General features: G+C 43.7%; 5 protein-coding genes across 5 annotated transcripts; all 5 read left to right on the forward strand.

Annotated features, from left to right (window-relative positions):
- Positions 1–14,349: 14,349 nt before the first annotated feature.
- LOC6542351 (venom serine protease) lies at positions 14,350–16,012 on the forward strand. Its single transcript, XM_001970448.3, has 5 exons — positions 14,350–14,635; positions 14,704–15,028; positions 15,200–15,298; positions 15,371–15,536; positions 15,594–16,012. The coding sequence occupies exons 1-5, from the start codon at positions 14,396–14,398 to the stop codon at positions 15,979–15,981; spliced, it is 1,218 nt and encodes a 405-aa protein (XP_001970484.2). The 5' UTR covers positions 14,350–14,395; the 3' UTR covers positions 15,982–16,012.
- Positions 16,013–16,263: 251 nt separating this feature from the next.
- On the forward strand, positions 16,264–17,852 carry LOC6541089 (venom serine protease). Its single transcript, XM_001970449.3, has 4 exons — positions 16,264–16,496; positions 16,599–17,031; positions 17,104–17,272; positions 17,330–17,852. The coding sequence occupies exons 1-4, from the start codon at positions 16,284–16,286 to the stop codon at positions 17,703–17,705; spliced, it is 1,191 nt and encodes a 396-aa protein (XP_001970485.1). The 5' UTR covers positions 16,264–16,283; the 3' UTR covers positions 17,706–17,852.
- A 1,815-nt stretch (positions 17,853–19,667) lies between these two features.
- Positions 19,668–20,696, forward strand: LOC6543123. Its single transcript, XM_001970450.3, has one exon. It carries the CDS (start codon positions 19,897–19,899, stop codon positions 20,611–20,613), a length of 717 nt encoding a protein of 238 aa, XP_001970486.1. The 5' UTR covers positions 19,668–19,896; the 3' UTR covers positions 20,614–20,696.
- A 315-nt stretch (positions 20,697–21,011) lies between these two features.
- On the forward strand, positions 21,012–21,604 carry LOC6543300. The gene has a single exon (XM_001970451.3). The coding sequence runs from the start codon at positions 21,072–21,074 to the stop codon at positions 21,399–21,401; it is 330 nt and encodes a 109-aa protein (XP_001970487.1). The 5' UTR covers positions 21,012–21,071; the 3' UTR covers positions 21,402–21,604.
- Positions 21,605–22,824: 1,220 nt separating this feature from the next.
- On the forward strand, positions 22,825–23,563 carry LOC6542900. Its single transcript, XM_001970452.3, has one exon. The coding sequence runs from the start codon at positions 23,051–23,053 to the stop codon at positions 23,384–23,386; it is 336 nt and encodes a 111-aa protein (XP_001970488.1). The 5' UTR covers positions 22,825–23,050; the 3' UTR covers positions 23,387–23,563.
- The last annotated feature ends 271 nt before the right edge of the window (positions 23,564–23,834 follow it).

Genomic DNA, 23,834 nt, shown 5'->3' on the forward strand with positions numbered 1-23,834 from the left:
GTGTGAGTGTGTGAAAGCGTTTTTTAGGCCCCAACTGATGTAGAGACTGACACACACACACACGCAGATCGGAGGTTAGTGGAAGAGCGGGCAGAGGCGAAGGAGTGCAGACAGCAATTGGTTTCCAAGCAGAGCGGGAAAGTAAGCTACACGTAGGCATAGATAAGCACAGGGGTGGCGCCCAGAGGGGTCGGAGCACTGCCTAGTATTATTGGGAAGATAGTGACCGATTTGCCATATCATACGATTGATACAAGATCTTCTTGTCTTCTGTACTTAAGCTTTAACAACTGTAAGACTAATGCTTACTACAATTGGTGTGCTTAGTTGCATTTTAAATGATATAGGAAATATTTCCATAATATTTGCTATAGCACTCTCGACACCCTAGCATGTTAGTTAAACATAATGCCCCATAGTTTCTCCTGATGTATTTGTTCTCAAGAACTTCATTGAACCTTATCATTTCTTGACTTAGCACACCTTGTCCCATCCCCCTTGTAGCCGCCCATGTGTCCACAATCTGTAACTACAGTCGGCTCCCTGCAGCGGCAATTTTGACCACCCAGGCAACTTTTTAGTACATAGCCATTAAGCTTAGGTAAATGCCTCTTTTCGACATTGTTCTTAGCCATTCGCAGAGCGAGCCTCTTCCTGTGACAGAAGAGCTGGCTTAAATGCAAGACGCTTTCCTCAATAGTCGATCAGCTCGACGATTTGGTCCTGAGGTTGCGGCCAGCTTGCGGCTGCTAATAGAGTTGCTCGGGTCAGAGGTTGGCATTAAATGCCAGAATTAAGACACCCGGCGAGAAACGGGTACGCAAATTAATGCAAATAACCGGCAGGTATTTTAATCAAGCGGTACCCGCCCGCCTCACAGCCCCACTTGGAATGCGGTGGTGGGCAGGACCTCCTAATACGTTTTTCCGAATTATTTGATATGTGCGCGCACAATAAAAAGCCTGCGACGGGGTGTTGGCATTGATGATGGCCACGGTACCCACTCGACATCCTACACCCTGGACGCTCTGGGCCCGAAATTAAAGGCTAACCAAGGCAGAGCTCCTGGAAGGGGCTCTGGAGTAGATCCAGGCTGTACAAGTGCGCATAATAACCATCAATCAAGCGGCATAGACAGGTGGTCAAGCGGTGGGGCTGGGGGAGGCTTCACCGTACCGGCGGACTCAAACAAACAACGCTGACCAGTCGCCAACTTGCAGACTCGCACACTCGACAGCGACAAAAAATAAAACGCGAAATTTTCGCATTTCACGAAAAATTTTCGCATTAATTTACCAAAAGGCGTTGGGCCAAAGCAAAAAAGCCAAAAAAAGGAACATTTTCGACTCCCTTTCCCGCGAAAAAAAATTACGCCGCATAAAATGGACAACAAAAGCAACAAGCCAACAAATTTTTAGAACATTTTTTTCACCACTCAAGTGCCAAAGGGTTGGGCGACTGAAGGGCGGGGCTGGTGGGTTTGTGCCCCCTTTTTTTTGGGGGTAAGCTTTAGATTTGGCCGGGCCACCAAGTGGAAGTCAGGAAAGCTGCGAGTTTTATGTGTTTTGCGTTTAACGGGCATTTTTCGCGGAATTTTTTTCCACGGATTGAACCGGCTGGGTAATAAAGTAAAAAAATAAATAACTCATCTATTCCAGAGGTTGCATAATTTTAAATAATTTAATCTGTAGAACTAGGCACATTTCACGGCAGCCAGTAGCTAATAATCAAAGAAATAGCAACCTTATCGGATAATACACTTCAATCGCCTGCACAATTATTTTCAATTGCGAAAGTAAACCACTCGATTGGGAGTACACAGGAAAATGTTGGCATAGCAATTAAATTGCTTTTTCCGAAATAATTGCAGGAATGCAGTTTAAAAAAAGCCTGAGACAAGTTTTGGGAGGAATCGAGTGAAAAAACCGGTATGCCACAAAGTACGCAACAGAAAATGCATAAATTGATGGAAGAGCACACAGACGCACTCAAAGATGATGAAAAGTTGTGAGGCAAAGTAAAGTGAATGTTTTGGCGTATGGAAATTAGAAAGTTTTTCTCGTACCGGCCAAAACCCGATAGCAACATCCATAGATTGTGTAATAGACAAACTACAAATTATTATTGCTATTAAATGCACAGCAAGAAGTTCTTTTCAGGCAAACTTTTGCTTTTGCTCACTTCTTGGCCCGTCATTATGAGGCTGCCATCTTAGGGCGGTACTTTCTACGCCGGACTTCGGACTTCGGACTACGGACTTTTGAGTGGGTCCGGGTCCGGGTCCGGGTCCGGGGAGTGCGTAACAAAACCAATCAAGCGGCTGTCCATCGGCCCTGATGGAGATGCTGGCCAGGCCAAAACTTTGCCACTGGGAAACTTAATTAGTGTTCAATCAACAATAAACTATAAACACTCTTTTGCCTTAGAACTTGGACTTTTTGCATGAAAGGTTGCGGTTGCCATGGCTTTCCCCCAGCCCCCAAATGCCGGAAAAACCCTAAGACGGCCAAGTCAAAGACAACCGAGATGAAGGGCGGCCAGCATGCAAATTATAAGTTATTACTTTTGAGTGCCAGAAGTTTCACTCTTTCTGTGGAATCGAATTATTTAGTGATGCACTGCAATTTAATTAATGACTTTGTGTGCAGCGCGGCTGAATATGAATTTGATATTTTGATATGTGAAATGCACGCACAAAGCTCCATTAAATTGAAGCATTTTCGTTGGGAAATTTAATTGGCAACTGGCAACTGGCAAATGCGTTTTCCATTTTCCATTTTCCCTTTTGGCTGCCGCCACCCTGCTCAAGTTGCAGCAAAAAACGAAAGAGCTTGGCTATCAATTAACTATGTATTTAAGTTGGTGGTTATACCAATATGTAGCGACCAAGAGTCCCTTTCTTACCCTATCACAACTTTTTCCCAATCGAAAGCCAAACACATGCCTGATTGGAGTACATCGAACTCCTATAAAAGGATGCTGTACAAGAAAAGCCCTCCTTTGCAAGTACATTTTCCATAAAATATACAAAATTATGTAAAAGTTATTAAGTGCATGCAAAGAAGAAAAACATCGCACGCACACACTTGCACCTGTAAGGAAAAACTTTCTAATCACGTGGACATGCCGGCAGCCAAAGTTATATTACTTGGCCTGGCCAAGACAGCCGACCGGTGGTATGCGCACATACATACGTATATATTTATGTATTTCCAAAGTTTTCTATTTGAAATGTAAACAGATGCTTGATTGGAATTGGGATCCAACGAGGGCACAGATATTTTAATTGCTGTTATTACAAGTTTCAAAGAAAAAGTCAAGTCAGTGTGCAGGAGCTGAAGAATTTTAAAATCCCTTGAGTTTTTTGTTTTGCCACCTGAAGCTTCTTAAAAAGCAGCAGTTGCCGCATGCAAAATATACAAAACCTAATGCACTAATTTACAAACACACAAATGGCAGCGAAAGGCATTCCCATTTCTATTTCCTGTATGTACACAAAGCTCGCATTTGTATATGCTCTGATTCGCAGCCAAATCTCACGAGGATTTCCTATTTTTCAGCACTTTTTTCGAGCGTTCCCTGCTTTTTATTAGAATTTTTTCTAATTTGCCAAGGCAAAGCTCAGCTCGCACAGCTCTCGGCGCTCATAACTCACAACACCTGGCGGCCAGGTGAAACGCCAAAAGTGCCGCAAATGAAAAATGCAGGCGGAATTAAATTATAGTCAGTAACGAAACAGCGAAAAAGCGCAAAAAACACAGTTAAAATAACGGCAGGAAAAGAGTGAACTAAAAAGTTCAAACAGGCGGCGCATAGTTGCATGGCAGCTATTTTTTCTACCCACTCCACTCCCACTCTCACTTGAACGAAATTAAATCTGAGCGGAAGCAAAGCACACAAGCGCCCCTCGCACACACACACACGTGCACCTCATATGCATCCCTATATCCTATATACATAGGAATACACGCCCTAGAGGTGTGCGCGTGAGCCAATTAGAAATCTATGCACGCACAGAAGCGTGTCCTTTGCATGCAAACGCTGTGTTTCCTCGCGAAATTGCAGTGGCCGTAACTGGCTTGCAATTAGCCGCATTCCACGAGGTAAAACTGCTGCTTTTTAATACTAATAAACAAGTAGTTACCTCAGAGTCCTTGTGTTGTGGGAGTCATACATATTCGTCACGCTGCCATCACTAAATACACTCACACAAGCATAGGTGTCGTAATGATGCAGCAGCTGCGCTTAGATTGCATTAAGTGGGTGGCAGCGGGCGGAAAAGCGGCGAAGAGCAGAACGCGAGAAAAGCTAACTTTTAATTTCCGCAAAAAAAATAAGTTTAGTAGACGATAAATTCTGAGATGGTTGAACTAAACTAGAATTTAGTTGAGCATCGCTGTATAAAGTTCACTTTGAAAAAGGCAAAAATAATTCAATTGAACCCATTTCTTGCAAACTTTGAGTAATTCGAGCACATTTAATTGTTGCTCCCGAGGCAAAAGCTGAAGGGCTAAAAACCACAACCGAATTATTTTTATATGCCATTTATTCTTCCATATTTTTCCATCCGTTGCTCTCTAATTAAAACATCATATGTAATTTCACCTTTTTCGTCCGTTGCCGTTGCCTTTCTCTCCTCTGCTGCATTAAAATTAATTTCCACATATGTTTTTATACACTTTTTCCGCTTGTCAAGTCAAAAGCTTAGCCCGCATGAAGAACAACTTTTTCTAGTTGCAATTCGAGTTTGCCAAGCCACACAGCATTTGCTGTACCTCCATCTCCTTTTTGTTTGTAATAAAAATATTATTTTTACTGCGCTCGTTACCTTAACAATGTCCCTAGACCGCCGTCGAGTCCTTCCAAAAGTTGAGGAGTGTATGCGCCAGAACGAAAAGCTCGAATAACCTCGCGAGTTAAAAGTTAATGAGACAACATAACTTTTGCGGTCCGCAAATGAGTAACAAAGTGTGAAAAAACCCAGCTGGCGTGGTGGAAAAGGCTTATATATTTAATGGTAGCCTCTGGGGACCAAGTACCCTTGTAATCAATGCTCGCAAGAGCGAGGAAACCAAAAATAATTGAAATGAGACACATGGACACTGGGAAAGGCTTTGCTGGCCAATCAGTAAAATCCAGTGCGGTTTGCCTATTTAAAAATAAGACTACTTCATTAAGAAGAGCCGTCAAATAGTCAGGAAATCAATTTGTTTGCCTTTGAATAATTTATTTTACCGCTCCAAAGCTTCCAATTGCCCGCATCCCTTAATCAGTGGACATGGGAAAATTAGTGGAAAAACATTTGCCTGTCCAAACGCTACCAGCGGCACTTCAACTTGTGTCTTACGTCGTGTTAACATTACGAAATTTATACCATCATCCAGCGACTGGCACAGTGACACCTCCAGCCAGAGCTGGCCGTGCCTTATCCTTTGGCAAGCATCAGCCATTAATCAGGACGAGTTCCAGGACTCAACTCCCGCAGAGTGCCATACCCGACTCGCTCCTCCATCCGCATAGTTGTCCGTCAAGTGGTGCACGCTTATCACTTGCACCATTGAACGCTCGCCGCGGCGTCTGGCATAAATATCACTTAAATCAGTTGACTTAGCCGGAGCCAGGATATATATGCTATGGCAAGTCAGCTGCCCAGGACATATCAACTTGTAATTGTGACAATTGCTGTCAACAAAGCGCTGGTGCAAGCTGGCGAGGATGGGGGCACAGATTCTGCAGGAAACCGGAAGCCAGACAAGGACTGCTTGCCAGGACCCTTTTTCGATCCATTTCCCACTCTGCACCCACACTCGCAGTCTCTTTTTTCTTTCACGCTGACACTTTTTTGACAAAATAAGATAAATGACTTTGTTTTTGGTTTTTTTTTGCCTTGGATTGGCTTGGTTTGGCGGAAAATGCTGCTGGAGCGGATCGCTGGGAGCACAAAAGATAATGACTGGTTGAAATTGCTTAAACTTGAATTCGTAACTTTCAGCCGATATTTTTGGAAATTTGGAGGCAAAAGCAGGGTTCCAGATACATTTATTCCAAAGATGGAATAAGAAGAACAAACTGGAAATTATTACCCAAAGGCACGGCCTGCAAATGGTTGAGCAAGATTTGGAATACGATGCAAACCAAGTTTTATACAGTTATAGGATGTGGACAATAATTAAGTGCACTGAGGCGAATAAAAGTGATGTTGTAATGCATTTGGAGGAACCTTGCTTCAAAGGCATTCGCAGGATGGCGCTCACATCATTTTTGGGGGAACGCGTCAACAATAAATTCGCGATTTCACTCAGTTTGTTGGCTCCATCCGCTCTGCCCGGTTTTGGGTGGCTTCTGCAGGGAACTGCTACCATCTATGCTCAATGGCTAGTATTTTTATCCCTTTTTTGCTGTGTGGACCATTGACTAAGCCAAACAAAGTCTGATGCTCGAATTTATTATGCTCACTCCAATCGCCGGCTGGAATCGGTCGTTTTCCTTTTTGGTTTTGTCTTTGCGTTTTTTCTGTGCTCTCGCCTTTTTTAATTCAATTTATTTTTGGATTTATACGTATTTATGCACATGGGATTCATTTCCGCTTACGGTTTTCTAACTTTTCGCGAGCTAGGGAAAAAATTCAACTTTTTACGCGCCGCGCGTTTTAATGAAAATTGATGCAGCAAAAGTGCGCAAAGGTTATTGGCGTGCCTAAATTAATGTCGTGCATATCAGGATGCCAGGATATCTGGTGGCCATGGAGCCTGGGTGACCCTGAAGCAAAATCCGGGCTCCGCATTGTGTTCAATAAAATTTTGACATTTCTTAATTGAATTCCGCTGCACAAAGTTTTGAGCGATGGCGACGGCGATGGCGAACTCGAACAAAAGCCAACAAACCAAAAATCAAATTACAACAAAAGTCAGGCCAGCAATGAAATTTTCACCACAGCCCACAGACACGCACACCCCTTCACCTGTACATACCTATCTATATGTATCTGCACGTACCTGATCAGCACATGGGCAAAACTGTATAACTTCATTAAATAATTGCGCGACCCGAAATGCAGCGGCGAAGCCGCAAGGACCCAAGAGCAGCGTTGTCCTGGCAAACTTTTCGAAGCCATCGCTAACTGGCAAAAGACGGACGGACCGGCGGTAAGAAGGCAACTTGCCACCTGAACCGTGGAACCTGCCGCTCCGGCAGGAACAAGCCCTCAAGACCCAATCCCTGCCCGCCTCCGTTTTGCTCCACTTTGCACCATTTTGCTCCACTTTGCCCCATTCAGCTCCACTCTGCTCCATTCTACTCCATTCTGCTCCGGTCTGTTCCGGGTTTGCACTGGCATGTGTTGCAAATGCTCAAATATTGAATTTTGCGATATTCCATCGAACATTTTTCGGTTGGTGTTCGTGTTGTGTGGCCTTCAGGGGGTAAATGAGCTGGGGTTGGCCATACTTGTAGTCAATTAGGCAAAATAACCAACGATATTTGAGTAGCTTTTCTGAAAATAGTTTGGCAATAATGCGAGAAAGAAGGAAAAAAGAGGTCTGATTTTATTGGGGGCATCTTGGCAGGTCTTCTTCAATATTTAGCTTAGAGTAAATGAAACTAGTTTAGTAATTTAATCCCTAGTCTTAATATACATATACAAAAACTGTTTTGCCATTAAAAACAACTGATAAGGACTCAACGTAATTAAGCTAAAATCATGCAATTGTGTTCAACAAGAATTACTTAATCACTAATCTCGCACTCCGCTGGATCAATTAAACATCCAACTTCATTAAGTGCATATTGAACCAATAATGCGTGGCTACGTAACCGATATGCATACGCAAAGCGGCAATTTTATCATCAATGCCATAATTCACAAGTTATCAACAGATGCAGCAGGCTGTCCCCGTGCAGCTCATTTGCAGTAATTTTCAATAAATGCACCGCTATCAACCGTCTGCCATCGGCCAAAGGATGTGGAAGGATATGTGGGGAGCTGAGGAGTTGAGGAGCTGAGGAACACCACAGGTCGTAATTCGCGGCAATAATTTTAATTTTAATTGGCTTATTTTATATTTCAATTAAGTGCCAGTTGCCAGCCAATAAACCAAAACGGCAAACCAAACCAGTTGACAAGGTGTGAAAATATGGAAAATATTTGAACTGAAAATTGTGCGCGAGTGTGGTTGTGTGCGGTGCTCATTAGTACACCGGAAATCGCACACATACACATGACCGGCTCTGTTTCCTACGAGTACGTGTTTTCACGCGGTTTCACGCGGCGTATACGTAATACGAGTACGTACAATATTCTGGGCAGCTGGGGCATGGCAGATGGTCAATAAATATTCGATTAAATAGTATAGAAAAATCAAGCTGCAATTTAAAGTAAATCAACATCTAGTTGAGCTAAATTCATGCGCTTACAATGTTTATTTGTCCCAAGTAAACATTAGAACTGGGAAATGCATTCACTAATACTTTATTCATTTATAAAAGCGCCTCATTTTTGGGTTGCGCAACCCCATTGTACCTGATTGTCCTTCGATGTCCTTTGTAAACATGTTGACTAAACAAACCGCGGCAACTGAGGCATTCCACCTTTCCACAGCAAACGCTCCCTTTGAACGGCCATAACTGTCACGACATGGCGCACAATAGCTTAATTTATAATTAAATTAATTGTTGTAATTACTTCATTAGCGCCCACCTTGGCGGCTTCATTAGGGGCCATTCCGCGGCCTTTATAGGGCGCCAGTCGGAGATGGGTCAGCTCCATTGTTGTGTCCATGTAAATGGCAGCCAAAGTGCGACACCACGAATTACACAATTAGGCGACATTAACGTTTAATGCGTTATGTTTACCGTTTCATTTAACTGTTTGCCTCCTTCTTCCGCACTCCATGTCTTCCGATCCCGAAAATACCCCTAACCATAAGTTGAGTAATATCTGATTGCAACCTGGCACGCAGGTCATAAGCTGGCTAATCGATTCTGGGCTAATAGAAAAATACTTTGGGGACATTAGGACAGTTTTACCTCGCTGTATTTCTGGGTTAATGAGTGTCGTAAAAAGTTTGAGCGATGGAAGCATTGGTTTTGGTAATTTTGTGCAATTATGGTGTCTTTTTCAACTTATCTTGTAAAATGTGCTCCGTAATTTATTGCAAACAATAAATACTGTACAGGCACAACCTTATTTATAACTTAAGCCAAGTTTAATACAGATCTTATACAGATAAGAACCAAGTTTAATACAGATAAGAAATTGTTAAAAACAAAAATGTAAAAGTTAAATGGGGAACAAGAAAGCTAACTTCGGTAAGCCAAAGCGTATGTACCCCTGCAGTAAATATACTTTTTAAATTAGATCTGGTTAATACCTATGAAGTATGATTTCTGTTTTATTATTGGTATTAACTTTACGGCTGTTCCTATGGCAGCTGTATCAAATAGGAGTCAGACTTAGATCAAATTAAATACCAAAAAACTGGTGTACGCAAATATGTAGGCAAATAAAATTATTTTTATTTCTGAAATGTAATTTGTTTATTAAAAATAATAATTCAGCTTTAAAATAAGATATATTTTATATGAATTAATCATCATGTCGACTAAATGTGTTTAGAAGGCATTTCTTAGAAATGAGAGGCGTACAAGGTCAAAGAAATATTTATATATTTCGTATGTATGAAAATATCAAATACACATTTTAAAGAAATATATTTTTCCTAACACTTAGGACATATCTTCGTAACATTTTCAATTATTGGCGAGGCCATGAAGCATTCCTGTCCTACTTTCTCTATTTCTCTATAAATACACTTGGACCTCGTTTAGCACGATCTCGGCCAAACACAGTTACGAAATTTAGCACTTCTCCTTTTAACAAGCTAAAAAAATTATTCAGATGCGATGGATAAGCTTTGAAAGCCACCAAATAAAGAAAACACTTGGACACAAAACGGCTTGAATTATAAATGCCAGCAAATACAGTTCAAATCGGATAAAAATAGAAATCTATGATATTCTTTATTATAAAGAAACTTTTTAAAATTCAAGCCAATACTACCAATACCAATTTTGCATACAAGCATATAATTTCAGTTCATTTTGAACAAATGAAGAACCCGATCTTTTCTAGAAGTGTAATAGCAATATAATGGTTTGTTCATATGCTATTAAATAAATATTTATTAGAATTGTATAAACATATATATTATGTCTGCGCCATCTATAACATTTAGCAAATACAAGTTTTAAACCTCGCTTGCTTCAACATTTAGAATATAGTTTTTCGGAAAACAATTTCAATAGATATACTATACAAATGTTTTCATATCTTCAAATTAGCAAACTTAGCAAACAGCTTTCTTTAGTTATCTTTAAGTTCCAGCATTTGAAAAATGTATGGAATTGAATTGTGTCCTAAGTGGATTTACTTGATAAATAAATTGTTATATCCCCAACATTTTCCCCAAATCCAATAAAATTTAGTTGAGGCATTGCCTGTCGTTCTCGTTTCCCCCTCGCATTCATTCATCAAACATTTACAAACATGGACCATTCAATTAAAATTTGTTGACCATATTAACTAAAACGTCAATCGACAGAAACCCGTTTGCCAGCCAACCAAAGCGAGTATGTACTGCCCGCTGCGCCCCACCGCCCCCTGCATTTTCCGCCGCCCCCCGCCTCGTGAAAACTCAACGAAGCAAAGAGAGCGCGGCGCCTAAGAGAGCGATGCGCTCGACACGTGGCAATCGCAACAGAGGGAAAAATAAAAACTGTGCCGCGAGAGGGAGAGCAAAGTGTGGCGAAGAGAGAGAGTTTTTCTTTTCCCCAACTGTTTTCTTTCTGTTGCTTTTGCCACCCAATTCGTAAACAAATTCTGCCATTGGCCGAGCCAGTTGCTGGGGGAAAACGCTCTTTCCCTCTATGTATCCGCATCTCAGTGTCTGTGTGTAGTTTTTGCCCCACGTTTTCCTCTTATTAACGCGTTTTTGTGATTGGGTTTGGGTGCTGCGGTGGTGTGTGGCGAGTGTGTGCGAGTGTGTGCGAGTGTGTGCGAGTGTGTGCGAGTGTGTGTGTGCGGAAAACGGAAAATTGCCTATGCGCCAGCCCCAAACTATGCGAAATGAGTGTAATGAGCGAATGCCAGAGCGAGAGGCAGCGAGCGCAGTTCGCCAGCTTGCGTCCCATTCGCACATTACACATACGCCGCGTTATCTATGTATGAAATATCATTTTTTCCCTCTGCCTTAGTTTTTCCCCCCCATCCCGCGCCGCCTGATTTTTTCCTTGGCTCTAACTGCGTTGCCGTTGGCCGAATCCGAGGCTGAGGCTGGAAAACACAGCAAAAAACGAGGCTCTGTTAATGTTTTTTGCGTGTTTATGTTAATCGGCGACGCTGGCAGCGGCAGAGCGTTGCTTAGACGCATACCAAACAAACCCACCCACCGAACCAAAAAAACACGCCCAAAACCCCACTATGTACTAGCCATATGTATGTACTGGCTGGCAGTGCGTTTTGTTTTTTTATGCAGTTACTGGGCACACCAGTTTTGTGTTTTTGTTTGCCTGCGGATTGCTTGCTCTTTTCCTTTGGCCATTTTTTATCTGACGGGGAAATGGAAAACTGTACTGGCCAGAGGGAGATAGTTGGTGGTGGCAAGAAAGCCAGGCCCGTTTTTTAATTGCAATTTTTCATTAATTAAAATTTGCTTAGTTTGCATTTGAAAAGAGTTGGGCCCTGAAAAAAAGCGGAAATTTGTATGGATTTATTGTGATTGAAGGTGCAGCAAATTGAATATGTTTTCCGTTCTGTCTATATGCGTTTTAACTGAATTGCAGAGAGTGTAACTGGGAGCTAAGGTGGATGGAAAATGCCTGATGGATGCGCCGATTCTGCCGGATTACGGTCTCGGAAACTGCAATTACAGTTTATCGATTGCATACCTCTTATTCGGAGGTCACCGCTTAAGATCCTAATAGTTGGGACCTAAATTTACAATTTCTGTGTAGGTACATAAGATATATAAAGTCATATACATATATACATATTTTGGAAAAACCTAAGAACTATCTTGAAAGTTGAATGTTCGATAAAAATAAAAGTTGTATATCATTTTCAAAAAAGCTTTATTAAAATAATCAAAAAAATTAATAAAATTTTTACGCAGCCTAATGTTCATAGTTTTTATACCACCTATAAAAGGGAAACACCTTATTGTAATTTCAATATAATTTTAACAACAATTTGTACTAAATATTATAGGAACGAAGTTAACAACTCAAAACTACAATAAAAATAATGAGAATTTCAATGTTCAGTAATCGCGGCCCACACATGTAGATATAGAAAAAACATATCATAAAATTCAAATTAGGATTTCTGAATTGCCGTGCTTTTGCTGCGCTCTTTAAATATTGCCAAAGACTACCAGATTTCCCAACAACTCCCATTTCGACATTTCCCATATAGTATTTTCCACACTCCGCATTTTCTATTCTCCTCCCACCCCCAATGCAATTTAAAAAGCCCACTAATTTGCGTGTGTTGGGGGCTTTTCATGCCCGGTTCCTGTTACCAGCTAACGGCAATTAATGATATGGCCACAGACTCACAGCCACATCAAATGACAAGCCCTGGGAAAATGCACTCCAACTAACGGAAAAAGAGACATAGACGGGGCCAAGGGTTGGGGATTTGGCCAAATACCAGGCCCAAAGACCCAAAGAGAACCCATCCCCAGTGGAGCCCACTCGGCAGCCAACCAATGCATGAAAACGCATTTTCCCCAACGAAAAGTCAAAAAGTGCGTAGCGCAGCCCACCCACCAATACCCACGCGCAGTCACACACACACTGGCACACTGGCGATGTGAAAGAGGGAATGCGATTGGTGGAAAGCCAAAAGGAGCACAAAAAACTCTAACACATAAACTGGCTGGGCGGGGGGGCGGTTGGAGGGGCGACCGCAACAATACAAAAGTCAAATTAGTGGAAAATGCAAATGCACGGCAAAAAAAGAGCGCACAACAAAAAACGCACAGAAAAATGCGCAAAAAATGTGTGACACTAGAAAATATAGACATTGGATGGCTATGTGCCCGGGCAGGAAAATTAGAGGGGGCTGGGGTGGGCGTGTAGCTGAAAATGTGTTGGGAGCGTTGGAAAAAAGAGCATTTTGTTTCCATATTATAATTACACAGCTCGGGGCATCCTGTGACAAAACTGCTGCATGCTTTTAGGCGTTTTTTTAATGTCAGTTTCCAGTGGGTATTTTTGCATAAAGTCAATTTTTGATGGACAGATTGCTTGATTTTCATCGACATTTAGCTCCACCTTGTCAGCCATTACGGCTATGTTCGTTTTGCCGATTTTCCAAATTGATTTTGAGCGCAAGTTTCATTTTTGCCCACTGCCTTCCAATGTGTTTTCAGCAATTTTCACTTTTTCATTACTAAATGTTTCCGTTTGCTACTTTGATGCAGCTTTACAAATTTACATAAGCGCAAACATAATTAAATATCAACAAATGTTTTTCCTCACCGCCACTTTCTTCGTGTTATTGATTTCTGTGTTATTTGCTTTGAACCAAAAAATTAAAAACCTTCAATTGCAGCGCAGTGTTCGTTTTAAGCCAATTAACAAACGTTATGCAAGGGGCGCCATTTTTTGCGTGAAATAGCAGTTCTTGGAGTTTTGTCTATTAAGTGGCTAGATATGAATAAAAATAAAGTTAAATCCGTTATCTAGTTGAACTTAAAGTACAGATAAAATAAGAATACATAAATTGTATAAATAATAAACATAGTTCGCAAATAAAGAAATGTATTGCCCATATAAACTTAAATAAATAATGGTGGATAAAATGGTTCGTGCTCTGCAATCTTATGGCAACTAGTAGCTCCATGAACACGTAAATTCAATTTTAATCTGTTCAAACAGATCTTCGAACGTTGACTCCGCATTTAGTATTCGCGCTTGTTTCTTGTTTATTAAGAACCTATTATCCAGAAAACGTTTATTTGCCCACGACTTTGGCTTATCGCCAGGCGAACAGCTGTTGAATAACCATAGGTGTAATGTGACACACGAGAATAGCATTTCCCTAAGTTCAGTTTCCAAATGCAGCGGGTCTTATCAAGCAAGTGGAAAATGCCAAGGCGCAATTGGCCAAGTTCAAAGTCAGTGTGGTATGCATTTGACAAGGCCGTTGGAGTATTATATGTATCTGTTTGCACAACTGCAGACTGAGGGCGTATACTAAACGGCAAATTCCGTGTCTACTATCATCCGCTGAAAGGCGGCCTTTTATTTATTTAATTAGCACTGCCTTTAGTGTTTTGCCCGACATTAGGAGTGGGTGGCATTATCGCGTTAGCCCAGTTGAGTGCTGGCTTCGATGCCGAAAGGTTTGGCCAAAATGCTAAGTCGCCTGCTAATCTCGCTGCTGCTACTCGCACCTGCTGTTTTGGCCTACTTCGAAGACTGTGATAACACCTTCCATCTCAATCCGGGTAACACCTACGTGGAGTCGCCCTACTACCCCAACAATTATCCTGGCGGCAGCTCCTGTCGCTACAAGTTCACCGCGCCCCTGGACTATTACATACAAGTGCGATGTTCCCTCGGAATTCCAACGGTAGGGAACTCGCCCAGATACATGGCTTTCCAAATGGAAAATAGGTGAAGCTTTTTCTCCACCCCCAGAGCAATGGTCAGTGCACCACGGATAACTTCTGGATCGACACGGAGGGCGATCTCCTGATGCGCGGTGCCGAAAACTTCTGTGGCTCCGGCACCCTTTCCCGGGAGTCCCTGTTCACGGAGCTGGTTTTCGCCTACATCTCCACCGGCACGAACGGAGGCAGCTTTAAGTGCACCCTGACCGCCGTCAAACAAAACTGCAATTGCGGCTGGTCGGCCACTGCGCGGATTGCCAATGGCCAAAAGGCGGCGGCCAACGAGTTTCCCAGCATGGCGGTCCTCAAGGATGTGACCAAGAACCAGGCGTCCTTCTGCGGCGGAACCATAGGTGCGTTAAAAGAGCTGACAAGTGAAAATAACCATTTGCGTACACGTAACAAAAGTTGACAAAAATTCGAGTTATGGAACGAATTCGTTACATATAAAAGGTTACATATTTTTAAGTATTAAGCTGGCCATAACTTTCCCAGTTGACATATTTGGAATCATACTCTTTCAGTGGCCCATCGCTATATCCTGACTGCTGCCCATTGTATTTACCAAGTAAGCTGGGCAACGAACATTGTGGCTATTGTGGGAACCAATGATCTGAGGAATCGTAAGTTACCAAAGTTGATAAAACAAGGAATATAATGTCATTGGCCGAAAACTTTCTGATCCCGCTTCTAAGCTTCCAGCTCCAGGTACTACCAGCAATATAATATTCAGGAGATGATACCCCATGAGCAATACGTGAGCGATCCCAACGTAAACAACGATATCGCAGTCCTTGTGACCGCCAGCAATATTCTGTGGTCCCGTGGCGTAGGTCCCATTTGTCTGCCCCCCGTGGGAACGTGAGTTTTCCCCTAAATATAGGGATTGGATTAGGAGTAATTCGATTTGCCGTTTAGGAACTCGCCATTCACTTACGATCTCGTTGACGTGATTGGCTATGGCACCATCTTCTTTGCCGGACCCACGTCCACAAGTCTGCAGAAGATCAACCTGAACGTGGTCAGCAATCAGGACTGCCAGACGGAGTACAACAATGTGGCCACAATATACTCTGGGCAAATATGCACCTTTGATTACTCGGGCACAGGCCGTGACTCCTGCCAGTTCGACTCCGGTGGCCCAGTCATCCTGCGAAAGTCCAGGCAGTTTTTGGTCGGAATCATCAGCTACGGAAAGAGCTGTGCTGAAACGCAGTACCCGATGGGGGTCAATACCAGGATAACGTCCTATATAAGCTGGATACGCCAAAAAATCGGAAATTCCAACTGTGTCGTCACCTTGTAATGATAATAAAGGCACCGGATAAGCATTAATATTGAAATGGCTTTAAAAAGGGTTGAAAGTGATTGCCTATGATAAGTAAATTTTTAATTGCAGTGCCAACTTAAACTGGTTCTGCTTGCACTGAAAAACCATGTCAATAGTATTATTTTCTTACCTTGACCTCAAAATCCAATTTAACGTGCTCAAATATTAGTTCGTCTTTAATAACAGAAGAATAAATATTCCTTATCAGCTGGAATGGTCTTATATAAGCTGCACCGAATCTTCATTACGTTTAAACTTGCAACAGTTTCGCATCCACCATGTTCGAACTAAAGATTTTACTTTCGTTACTATTTATCAGTTGGTCCTGCGCCCAACAGCAGTGCACTAGGTTCTATGATTTGATCCCGGGAAGAACGATTAATATAACCAGTTTTAATTACCCCGGTGCTATACCAAGTGGCAGTAACTGTCGATTTCGCTTGAAAGCGCCCAGTAATCACGCGATCTATTTGAGCTGCCGCTTTGAGTTGGTAAGTACTGTTCTAGAACTTAAACTATACCTAGAATATTACTTTAAAATGGTTCTCTCGTTTATACAACTTTGATCCCGTTCCAACCATAACTGAAATTAGTTTCCTGACACCTGTGGCTCGGAGTTTCTGTTCATCTCCCGCGATGGCGACTTGCAGTTCCGCGATGGCGAACGGTACTGCCGCATGGGCCAGGTCAATCGGATGTCCAACTTCCAGACCATGGCCTTCGCCTACTATTCCAGCAGTCCGCAGACTCAGCAGCGATCCAGACTCAATTGCCAGGCGGTGGCTCGTCCGGCGCCCTGCGATTGCGGCTGGTCCCTCCCAAATCGCATAGCCAACGGAGTGGAGGGGGGGAAGCACGAGTTTCCCTCGATGGTGGGCCTTAGGGATCTCGCCTCCAACCTGCCCATCTTCTGCGGCGGCAGCATAGTCAGCGAGCGGTACATCATGACCGCTGCCCACTGTACCGCTCGCCAACCAGTGGCCAGTCGCCTATTGGCGCTGGTCGGGGAGCATGACTTGAGCACGGGTGAGCAATTTGCACAGTGTGTTGTATTTGGAATTTTTAGAGTACTAATACTGGAGGCGTCATCACTCGTAGGTGGCGAATCAATCTATGCGGCGCAGTATCGCATCCAAAATATCATCAACCATCCTGGCTACATGGAAACTGCATCGGGCAATATAAATGACATAGCCTTGCTTCAGACGACGACGCCAATGGAATGGTCTCGAGGAGTGGCGCCCATATGTCTGCCCATTCGACAGGCGTACGTGTGGCTTTCTTATCCAAAGTCATGGAATCTTAAAATGTTGTTTTCTTACAGGGAGAGCAGCTTCAGCTACCAGAACGTGGACATCATGGGCTGGGGAACCCTGGGATTCGCCGCCTCCAAGTCGAACACCCTGCAAAAGGCCACCTTGCTGACCATGGACAACGCCGTCTGCCAAAGTCGTTTCAACTCCAGCGTAGCTCCCAGCCACCTCTGCACCTACGATGCGGGAGGCAGGGGCCAGGACTCGTGCCAGTACGACTCCGGCGGTCCGGTGATCCTGCGTCAGCGGGAGCGGATGTTCCAGCTGGGCGTGATCAGTTTCGGCCGGGCCTGCGGTCAGCCCTTTGGCATCGGTGTCAACACTCGGGTCACTTCGCACCTCAACTGGTTGTGGCGCTACGTAGGCGGATCTGTGTGTGTGCGTTAAGGACATGCGTCGGATGACTGGCCAAATCTGTGCACAGAGAAAAACAATATTGACCATGAAATTAACTTAACCATATATTGTTACCAGCATGAATTCTATATATTGTGTACATTTATGAATTTAACATATGACTTCAATGTTTCATTAAAAAAGGGGAACAGAATTTTCATACTATGAAATTACCGTGGGCGTGCGAAAAGAAATTTAAGACTTTTATTCATACATCGCTAGAAATCAAAAAGAAATTAACGGGCAGACGGACAGAAGAACGGACAGACGAACGGACAGACGAACGGACAGAAGAACGGACAGACGAACGGACAGAAGAACGGACAGACGAACGGACAAACAAACGGACAGACGAACGGACAGAAGAACGGACAGACGAACGGGCAGAAGAACGGACAGACGAACGGACAGAAGAACGAACAGAACAACGGACAGACGAACGGACAAACGAACGGACAAACAAACGGACAGAAGAACGGAGAGACGAACGGACTGAAGAACGGACAGACGAACGGGCAGAAGAACGGACAGACGAACGGACAGAAGAACGGACAGACGAACGGACAGACGAACGGACAGAAGAACGGACAGAAGAACGGACAGAAGAACGGACAGACGAACGGGCAGAAGAACGGACAGACGAACGGACAGAAGAACGAACAGAACAACGGACAAACGAACGGACAGAAGAACGGACAGACGAACGGACAGACGAACGGAGAAACAACGGACAGACCAAAGGACAGACCAACGGACGGACCAACGAACAAACCGACGGACAAAAGACGGACATGGCCAGATCAACTGGGGTAGTGATTATGATAAAAAAAAATATAACTTCTTCTTAGTCACCTAGAATGAATTTATTCCTTTATTTTTTGTCTATTTTTTTATACTAATGTAAATGTTCATAAATATTTTATGCACAAAATATCTGCGAAATACCAAACTAATTAAATGTCCTAATAAAACATAGTTGGATAAACATATGCTGATTTCATTAGATACATTTAAACAGCAAACAAGCTTTTATTCGCTATGAACAATTGCTAGTGCTCCGCATTTTTCCCAGTGCACACGCATATTTTAGACATATACATAGTTCCTCAGAGTCATTCCTTGCCCGACCTCCTTGCACTTTCTTCAGGCATTTGTCAGCGCTGTCTTGAGTTTGGTAAAGTGTTGACAAAGGCCTTAATTTGCATTTAAATTAAAAAGCAGTGACATGTTTCTGCCTACATCTAAACAACGAACAAGTTCGGCATCCCCGCACTTACCAATCATACCCCGCTGGCCATCAAGAACCGCCAGGCGTAGCTCTTTGTGTGCAATAAAGTTTTATCACATACCCTATCTGGATATGGCTGGCACTATTAGTTCACAGTATAACCGAGTATTCGATCAAAGCTACACACGATATATGTGCAAGTGAAAAATCTGTTGCTAGCACAGCAGAAATAATTTGAAATCAGTTGGGTCACAACATTGGTTTTTCCGAACTCAAAGTAAAGATTTTCAAAAGAGGGAAAGCGTACAGGGTTTTCACAGCCTTCACAGTTTTCGTGTGTATTTCGGTATTTATTGTAAAATTGCTTTACTCATAATTGTTGTTGTAATTGTGGACTAACTCAATTTCATGTCTCGCTGTTGTTGTTGCTTCCATTTGGAAATTGCGTTAAATTCGTACCAGGACTTATCAGGCCACCAAAGGACCTCGCACCACTGCAGCTGATGCAAAATTAATAAATGTTCATGTGACGAAGGCAAATTGTGTTTTTGGTGTATGATTTTCATTTTGGCTTTGTTGTTTAATTTGCCTGAAAGTCTCAAGTCGCAATCAAATTGAATTCCTTGTGGCTGTAAATAAATTATGATATTTTCTTTCGCAGCACACATATTCTTTCTGCCTTGTCTATTCAGTGAGAAATCGAAAACTAAATTGGCCGAGCACAGTAAACATTTGTTTTAGTGTCAGTGTTTTACGAATACTTCAACAGACGACTTGTTGTGTATTTCATTTTAGAAATAGTTTTCCCCTAAAGATAACCAAAATTTGCTTTCCCAAGCGCCTTGCTTTTATCAATTTAAAATTTTAGTGGATCCAATTTTGGCCGAGGAATCTTGAGTCTTTACACAAATTAGCCGCTTTATCAGAAAATTTAGGGGAACCAGACAAGAAAAGATGCCATTCTTTGCCAAAAACCTGCCATCCATTCGCCACCTGGCCAAGCGCAGCTTAACCGAGGGGCGACGCTCACTGACCACCATATCGGGCCTGGAGAAAGGTCAAAACAGCGCAGTCCAAAGCTCAAGTCCCTGGTCCAAGGACTGGCCCGTGAGAGAGGAGTCTTATGCGGCAGTCCAGCTTCTCCGCCAGAGGCAGCAGAACCGCCGGTGGAGCAACAACTACTCTGGCCTGGACTCCGCCATGTTCCGACCCGTCGCCAAGCCGGATGAGATCGTGCACCGCCGCAACAATGTGGTGGCCGCCCAAAACGCGGCCAGGAGGCGGAACTACAAGTCAGCGCAGGTGCCCCAATACGACGACATGAGGCAGGACCAAAGGAGGCAGGAGGAGGGGCAGCGACTGGGCGGCGAACCAGAGGCCAAGGCCGAGGAGGCCGTGGAGCCCGACTACGAGTCGGATCTGGAGGTTCGATCAGTACGGGAGACTGTATTCGGGCCGGCGGAGGACAACTCGGAAGAGGAGATGGATCGCGCCCGTGCTGAGCAGGAGCTTCTCCAACGCGTAGCCGTCGCCTCCAGGCAGACGGATCGTTTGCCGAGTAGCGCCTCCATTTCCCGGAAGGTCATCTCGCCATACAACTCCTACCGCAGCCATCGCACCCGCTGGGCGGAGTTCCGGCACTGCATGATCTTCGGCCGCACGAGCTACTGAGCCAAGGTTAAGGTTTTCCTTATCCGTCTCTCTTTCAGGGAGTGTGAAATTCAGGAACAAATACAAAATTCGGTCTCCAAAATTAATTTATGTGGTATATATTATTAAAGTCTGCAATGTGCTTTCACTTGTTCGTGGAGAGTCGTCTAACAGGCTAGAGGAACCCTATGAAGTATATGTATTTGGCCATGCTCGTCCATGGGAGTGAAAATAGCGGGTATCTGATAGTCGAGGCAAGGACTTCCGCAAAATGAAAACCAATTAGCTTCGAAGAAAAACATCAATTAGCTACCATTGATTTTAATATTTGGAAAACAATGAATCTCAGTTAGCAAGCATCTATTAGCAAGCATTGGTTTTTAATTTTTTGAAAAACAATGAAACCCAGTAGTCTTTCCGGCGAACATCCCAAAAACCTGGGACTTCAAAATTATCCAAATTATTCATACTATTGAGCCATGATCAAGATTCTAAGGAGCCTGTCAGCCAGAGGCCTCCAGCTCGCCAGGAGACTCCATACGCGACCGCAGCTCTGCCAGGAGCCCGGCGTCTTCGTCCATCCGGAGCTGCGTCGCACCATTCCCCTCGTCTACTTCAGCAAAGGGGAACTGCCGCCCAGACGGCATCAAGAAGTCCCATGCAACCGGCAGTGCCAGATATCTGCCTTGGAGAGGAATCGAAGATGCACGGAGGCCTTCCATCAGTTTTGCAGTAGGCAACACAAATGCTTTTCCAGCACCTACCAGTGGGCAGAGTTCCGGCGAAAGTTGATCTACGGCAGTTACTAGCGTGGAGCAGCCCAGCTAAAACTAAATCCATCGAAAGACTCTTAAATATCCATTAACTCCAGCACTGTGGCCTAAAAACTGTTTTGTTCTGATCCGACTCGCCAGCCAGGTCAAAACAAGAGCGTTTTTAAGCCACAATGCCAGGTTCAGTACCAAATGCATGGCTGAGTTCGAGCAATAATACAGGATGACATGGGAAACGAGGCGCAATGTATTTCTTCATTTTCCTGCAATCATATTTCTTCATTTGCAATATTCTTGGACACAATAGTGTATAGCTTGGGTTTCCCGCTCCTGCGTCCAGTTTATTATTATCCCAAGTATCCTTAACCCTTTTTGCTACTTAGCACGCAGGTTTGCTCTCGAAAACTAGCGACATACTTTGGCTACGGCGCATCCTTCTGATCGGAGGAGCACTGGGTGCAAAAGTGGCAAAGCAAAGAATGGAGAGAGGCACCAAGTGCACTCAAGTAATATGCTTCATAATTTTTATTGTCAAGCCCTTTTCTTTTGGCTCGGGTGGCCGGGTGGCACTCGACAACAAAAGCTGAAAGCGCTTGGGAAAAATGTGAAATAAAAAACGACTGTGAAAAGCAAAGGCAGAAAATGAAGTGCACCGGGGGTGGGGTGGGGGCGATGTTGCTGCTGCTGGTGGCAGAGACAAGAGTGCAACAAAGCAGAGCGGGTAGCATAAATTTTATAATATAGAAAAAATCAATGGGCAACGGGGCACAAAAAATGCAGAGCAGCAAGGATTACAGTCCGGAGCTGGACTGCCGAGGGTCCTGCAGCCACTTTTTATTCAAAGCACTGTCCTACTGGACGGCACTCGGAAAAAAGAGTGGCAACAAAAGCTAATTAAGAAACTATGCTCGCTAAGTAATATTATTTGTAACTTTGTATATTATATAGTTTACCCCAAGCAAGTTACGCCTTTCCCCCGCTTTTAAGTATTTTATATTCCCTTTGCATACATTAGTGTATCTATTTTTTCCGTGTTGCCCCATTTGAATCCTGCTCCTCGCTTCAAAGCTGCACAATTAACTTGGCCCGCAAATGCTGCTCCCATTGTTGCCAGTTAATTTTGATGGATTTTGTATTGCTTGCTGCAAATTTGCATTTCACTGCACTTGGCCGCGTAATTAGGCGCACAACTCTTCCACGGCTTTGATGTGCCGTCCTGCGAATTGGGCTAAGTAAGGACGAGTGCCAAGGGCCTTAATTGCTTAATTATGTTTTGTGCTTTGGTCTCGAGTACTGCAATGCGACAATTGCTCAAAAGGGAACGGACTCAAATAATGTTACATTATCATATTTGAAGTTAGCCCAAGGAAAGTGAATCGTATGACAGGCACATTTAGCTGCTAAATTGTTTTTAGTAGAATTAGGTGTGAGGTGCATTTTTAACCCAGTCAGCCTAGAGTCAGCTTTTGGAAACACATATCGTTTTACTTTTCTACGTTCTCTTTGACAGCCAAACAAATACAATAGGAAAGTCATAAATTTACATTCCCTCCTTTCGGCCAATCCTTTAAGCTATAAATCGCTACCCTACAGTACAACTGCCATCCAACTTAGGCCTACCAATACCGGCGGTATACGGACCACCAAATTACAGGCAAATCCGACTAGTTTCATCCCCTACCCAAATGCTGCCAACCAATAGAAACCTCGCGGCCCTACCCGCCTATGTCCGATGGGCGGTCCAGCTGGCCACGTCCCGGATAGGTGGAAGATTCGCCCACTCGACGCGCCGGAGCCAGGGCGCTGGGGATCCGAAGAAGATCGACGAGCACCTGTGCCGCCAGCGGGATGAGCCCAATCCGGAGTACCACCATGCCCCGCGATGCTTCGTGAAGAACTTCCATAAGTACCAGGAGCAGGCGCAGGATCGCGGAGAGCTGCAGACGACCCGCTTCCGCAATCCGCGATACCGCTGGGCGGACTTCCGGCGACGAATGGTTTATGGAACCTACGACATCTAGACGGTTTCTCTTGATGCTCCCTGCAATCACCTTTCGTCCGGACTTGTCTTGTACGAGTATTACCCACCAATCGATCCATAACGAAGTATCCAAACCCATATGCATATTGTAAAGTAGTAAGAATTTTGTGGCCAAAAACGGATCCAGCTCGGATGTCCGCTCAAATTTCAATATAATTCAGCACAGAATGCAACAATCCGTTTCACTTACTGTGTTAACTTACTCCTGTCAGCATTAACCAGACTTTTGTTCGCCTTTTTCCTGGCATGAAGGCTCACAATTAAGGGCACTTTTAGAACTATCTTCCTTAGAACTGCGAGCATGCAGATCTCTAGATCGATCCGTAATCTATGAGCTATGACCCATTTGATGGACCTCATGTTTAATAAGGATTGGCAACCAGATTATATTCACGGAAGCTTACTTTGGTCTATTTTCAACTCATCGG

Source organism: Drosophila erecta, unplaced genomic scaffold (genome assembly GCF_003286155.1).
Source record: "Drosophila erecta strain 14021-0224.00,06,07 unplaced genomic scaffold, DereRS2 tig00000055-arrow-pilon, whole genome shotgun sequence".
In the NCBI taxonomy this organism is placed as follows: domain Eukaryota; kingdom Metazoa; phylum Arthropoda; class Insecta; order Diptera; family Drosophilidae; genus Drosophila; species Drosophila erecta.

What these genes read in the sequence shown, in the direction of transcription:
- LOC6542351 (XM_001970448.3), top strand. Translation starts at nt 14,396, where the DNA reads ATGCCGAAAGGTTTGGCCAAAATGCTAAGTCGCCTGCTAATCTCGCTG. An exon ending in CTTCTGCGGCGGAACCATAG is followed by an intron (nt 15,029 to 15,199) that starts GTGCGTTAAAAG and finishes ATACTCTTTCAG; the next exon opens with TGGCCCATCGCTATATCCTG. An exon ending in TGTCTGCCCCCCGTGGGAAC is followed by an intron (nt 15,537 to 15,593) that starts GTGAGTTTTCCC and finishes TTTGCCGTTTAG; the next exon opens with GAACTCGCCATTCACTTACG.
- LOC6541089 (XM_001970449.3), top strand. Translation starts at nt 16,284, where the DNA reads ATGTTCGAACTAAAGATTTTACTTTCGTTACTATTTATCAGTTGGTCC. An exon ending in TGAGCTGCCGCTTTGAGTTG is followed by an intron (nt 16,497 to 16,598) that starts GTAAGTACTGTT and finishes AACTGAAATTAG; the next exon opens with TTTCCTGACACCTGTGGCTC. An exon ending in TGTCTGCCCATTCGACAGGC is followed by an intron (nt 17,273 to 17,329) that starts GTACGTGTGGCT and finishes GTTTTCTTACAG; the next exon opens with GGAGAGCAGCTTCAGCTACC.
- LOC6543123 (XM_001970450.3), top strand. Translation starts at nt 19,897, where the DNA reads ATGCCATTCTTTGCCAAAAACCTGCCATCCATTCGCCACCTGGCCAAG.
- LOC6543300 (XM_001970451.3), top strand. Translation starts at nt 21,072, where the DNA reads ATGATCAAGATTCTAAGGAGCCTGTCAGCCAGAGGCCTCCAGCTCGCC.
- LOC6542900 (XM_001970452.3), top strand. Translation starts at nt 23,051, where the DNA reads ATGCTGCCAACCAATAGAAACCTCGCGGCCCTACCCGCCTATGTCCGA.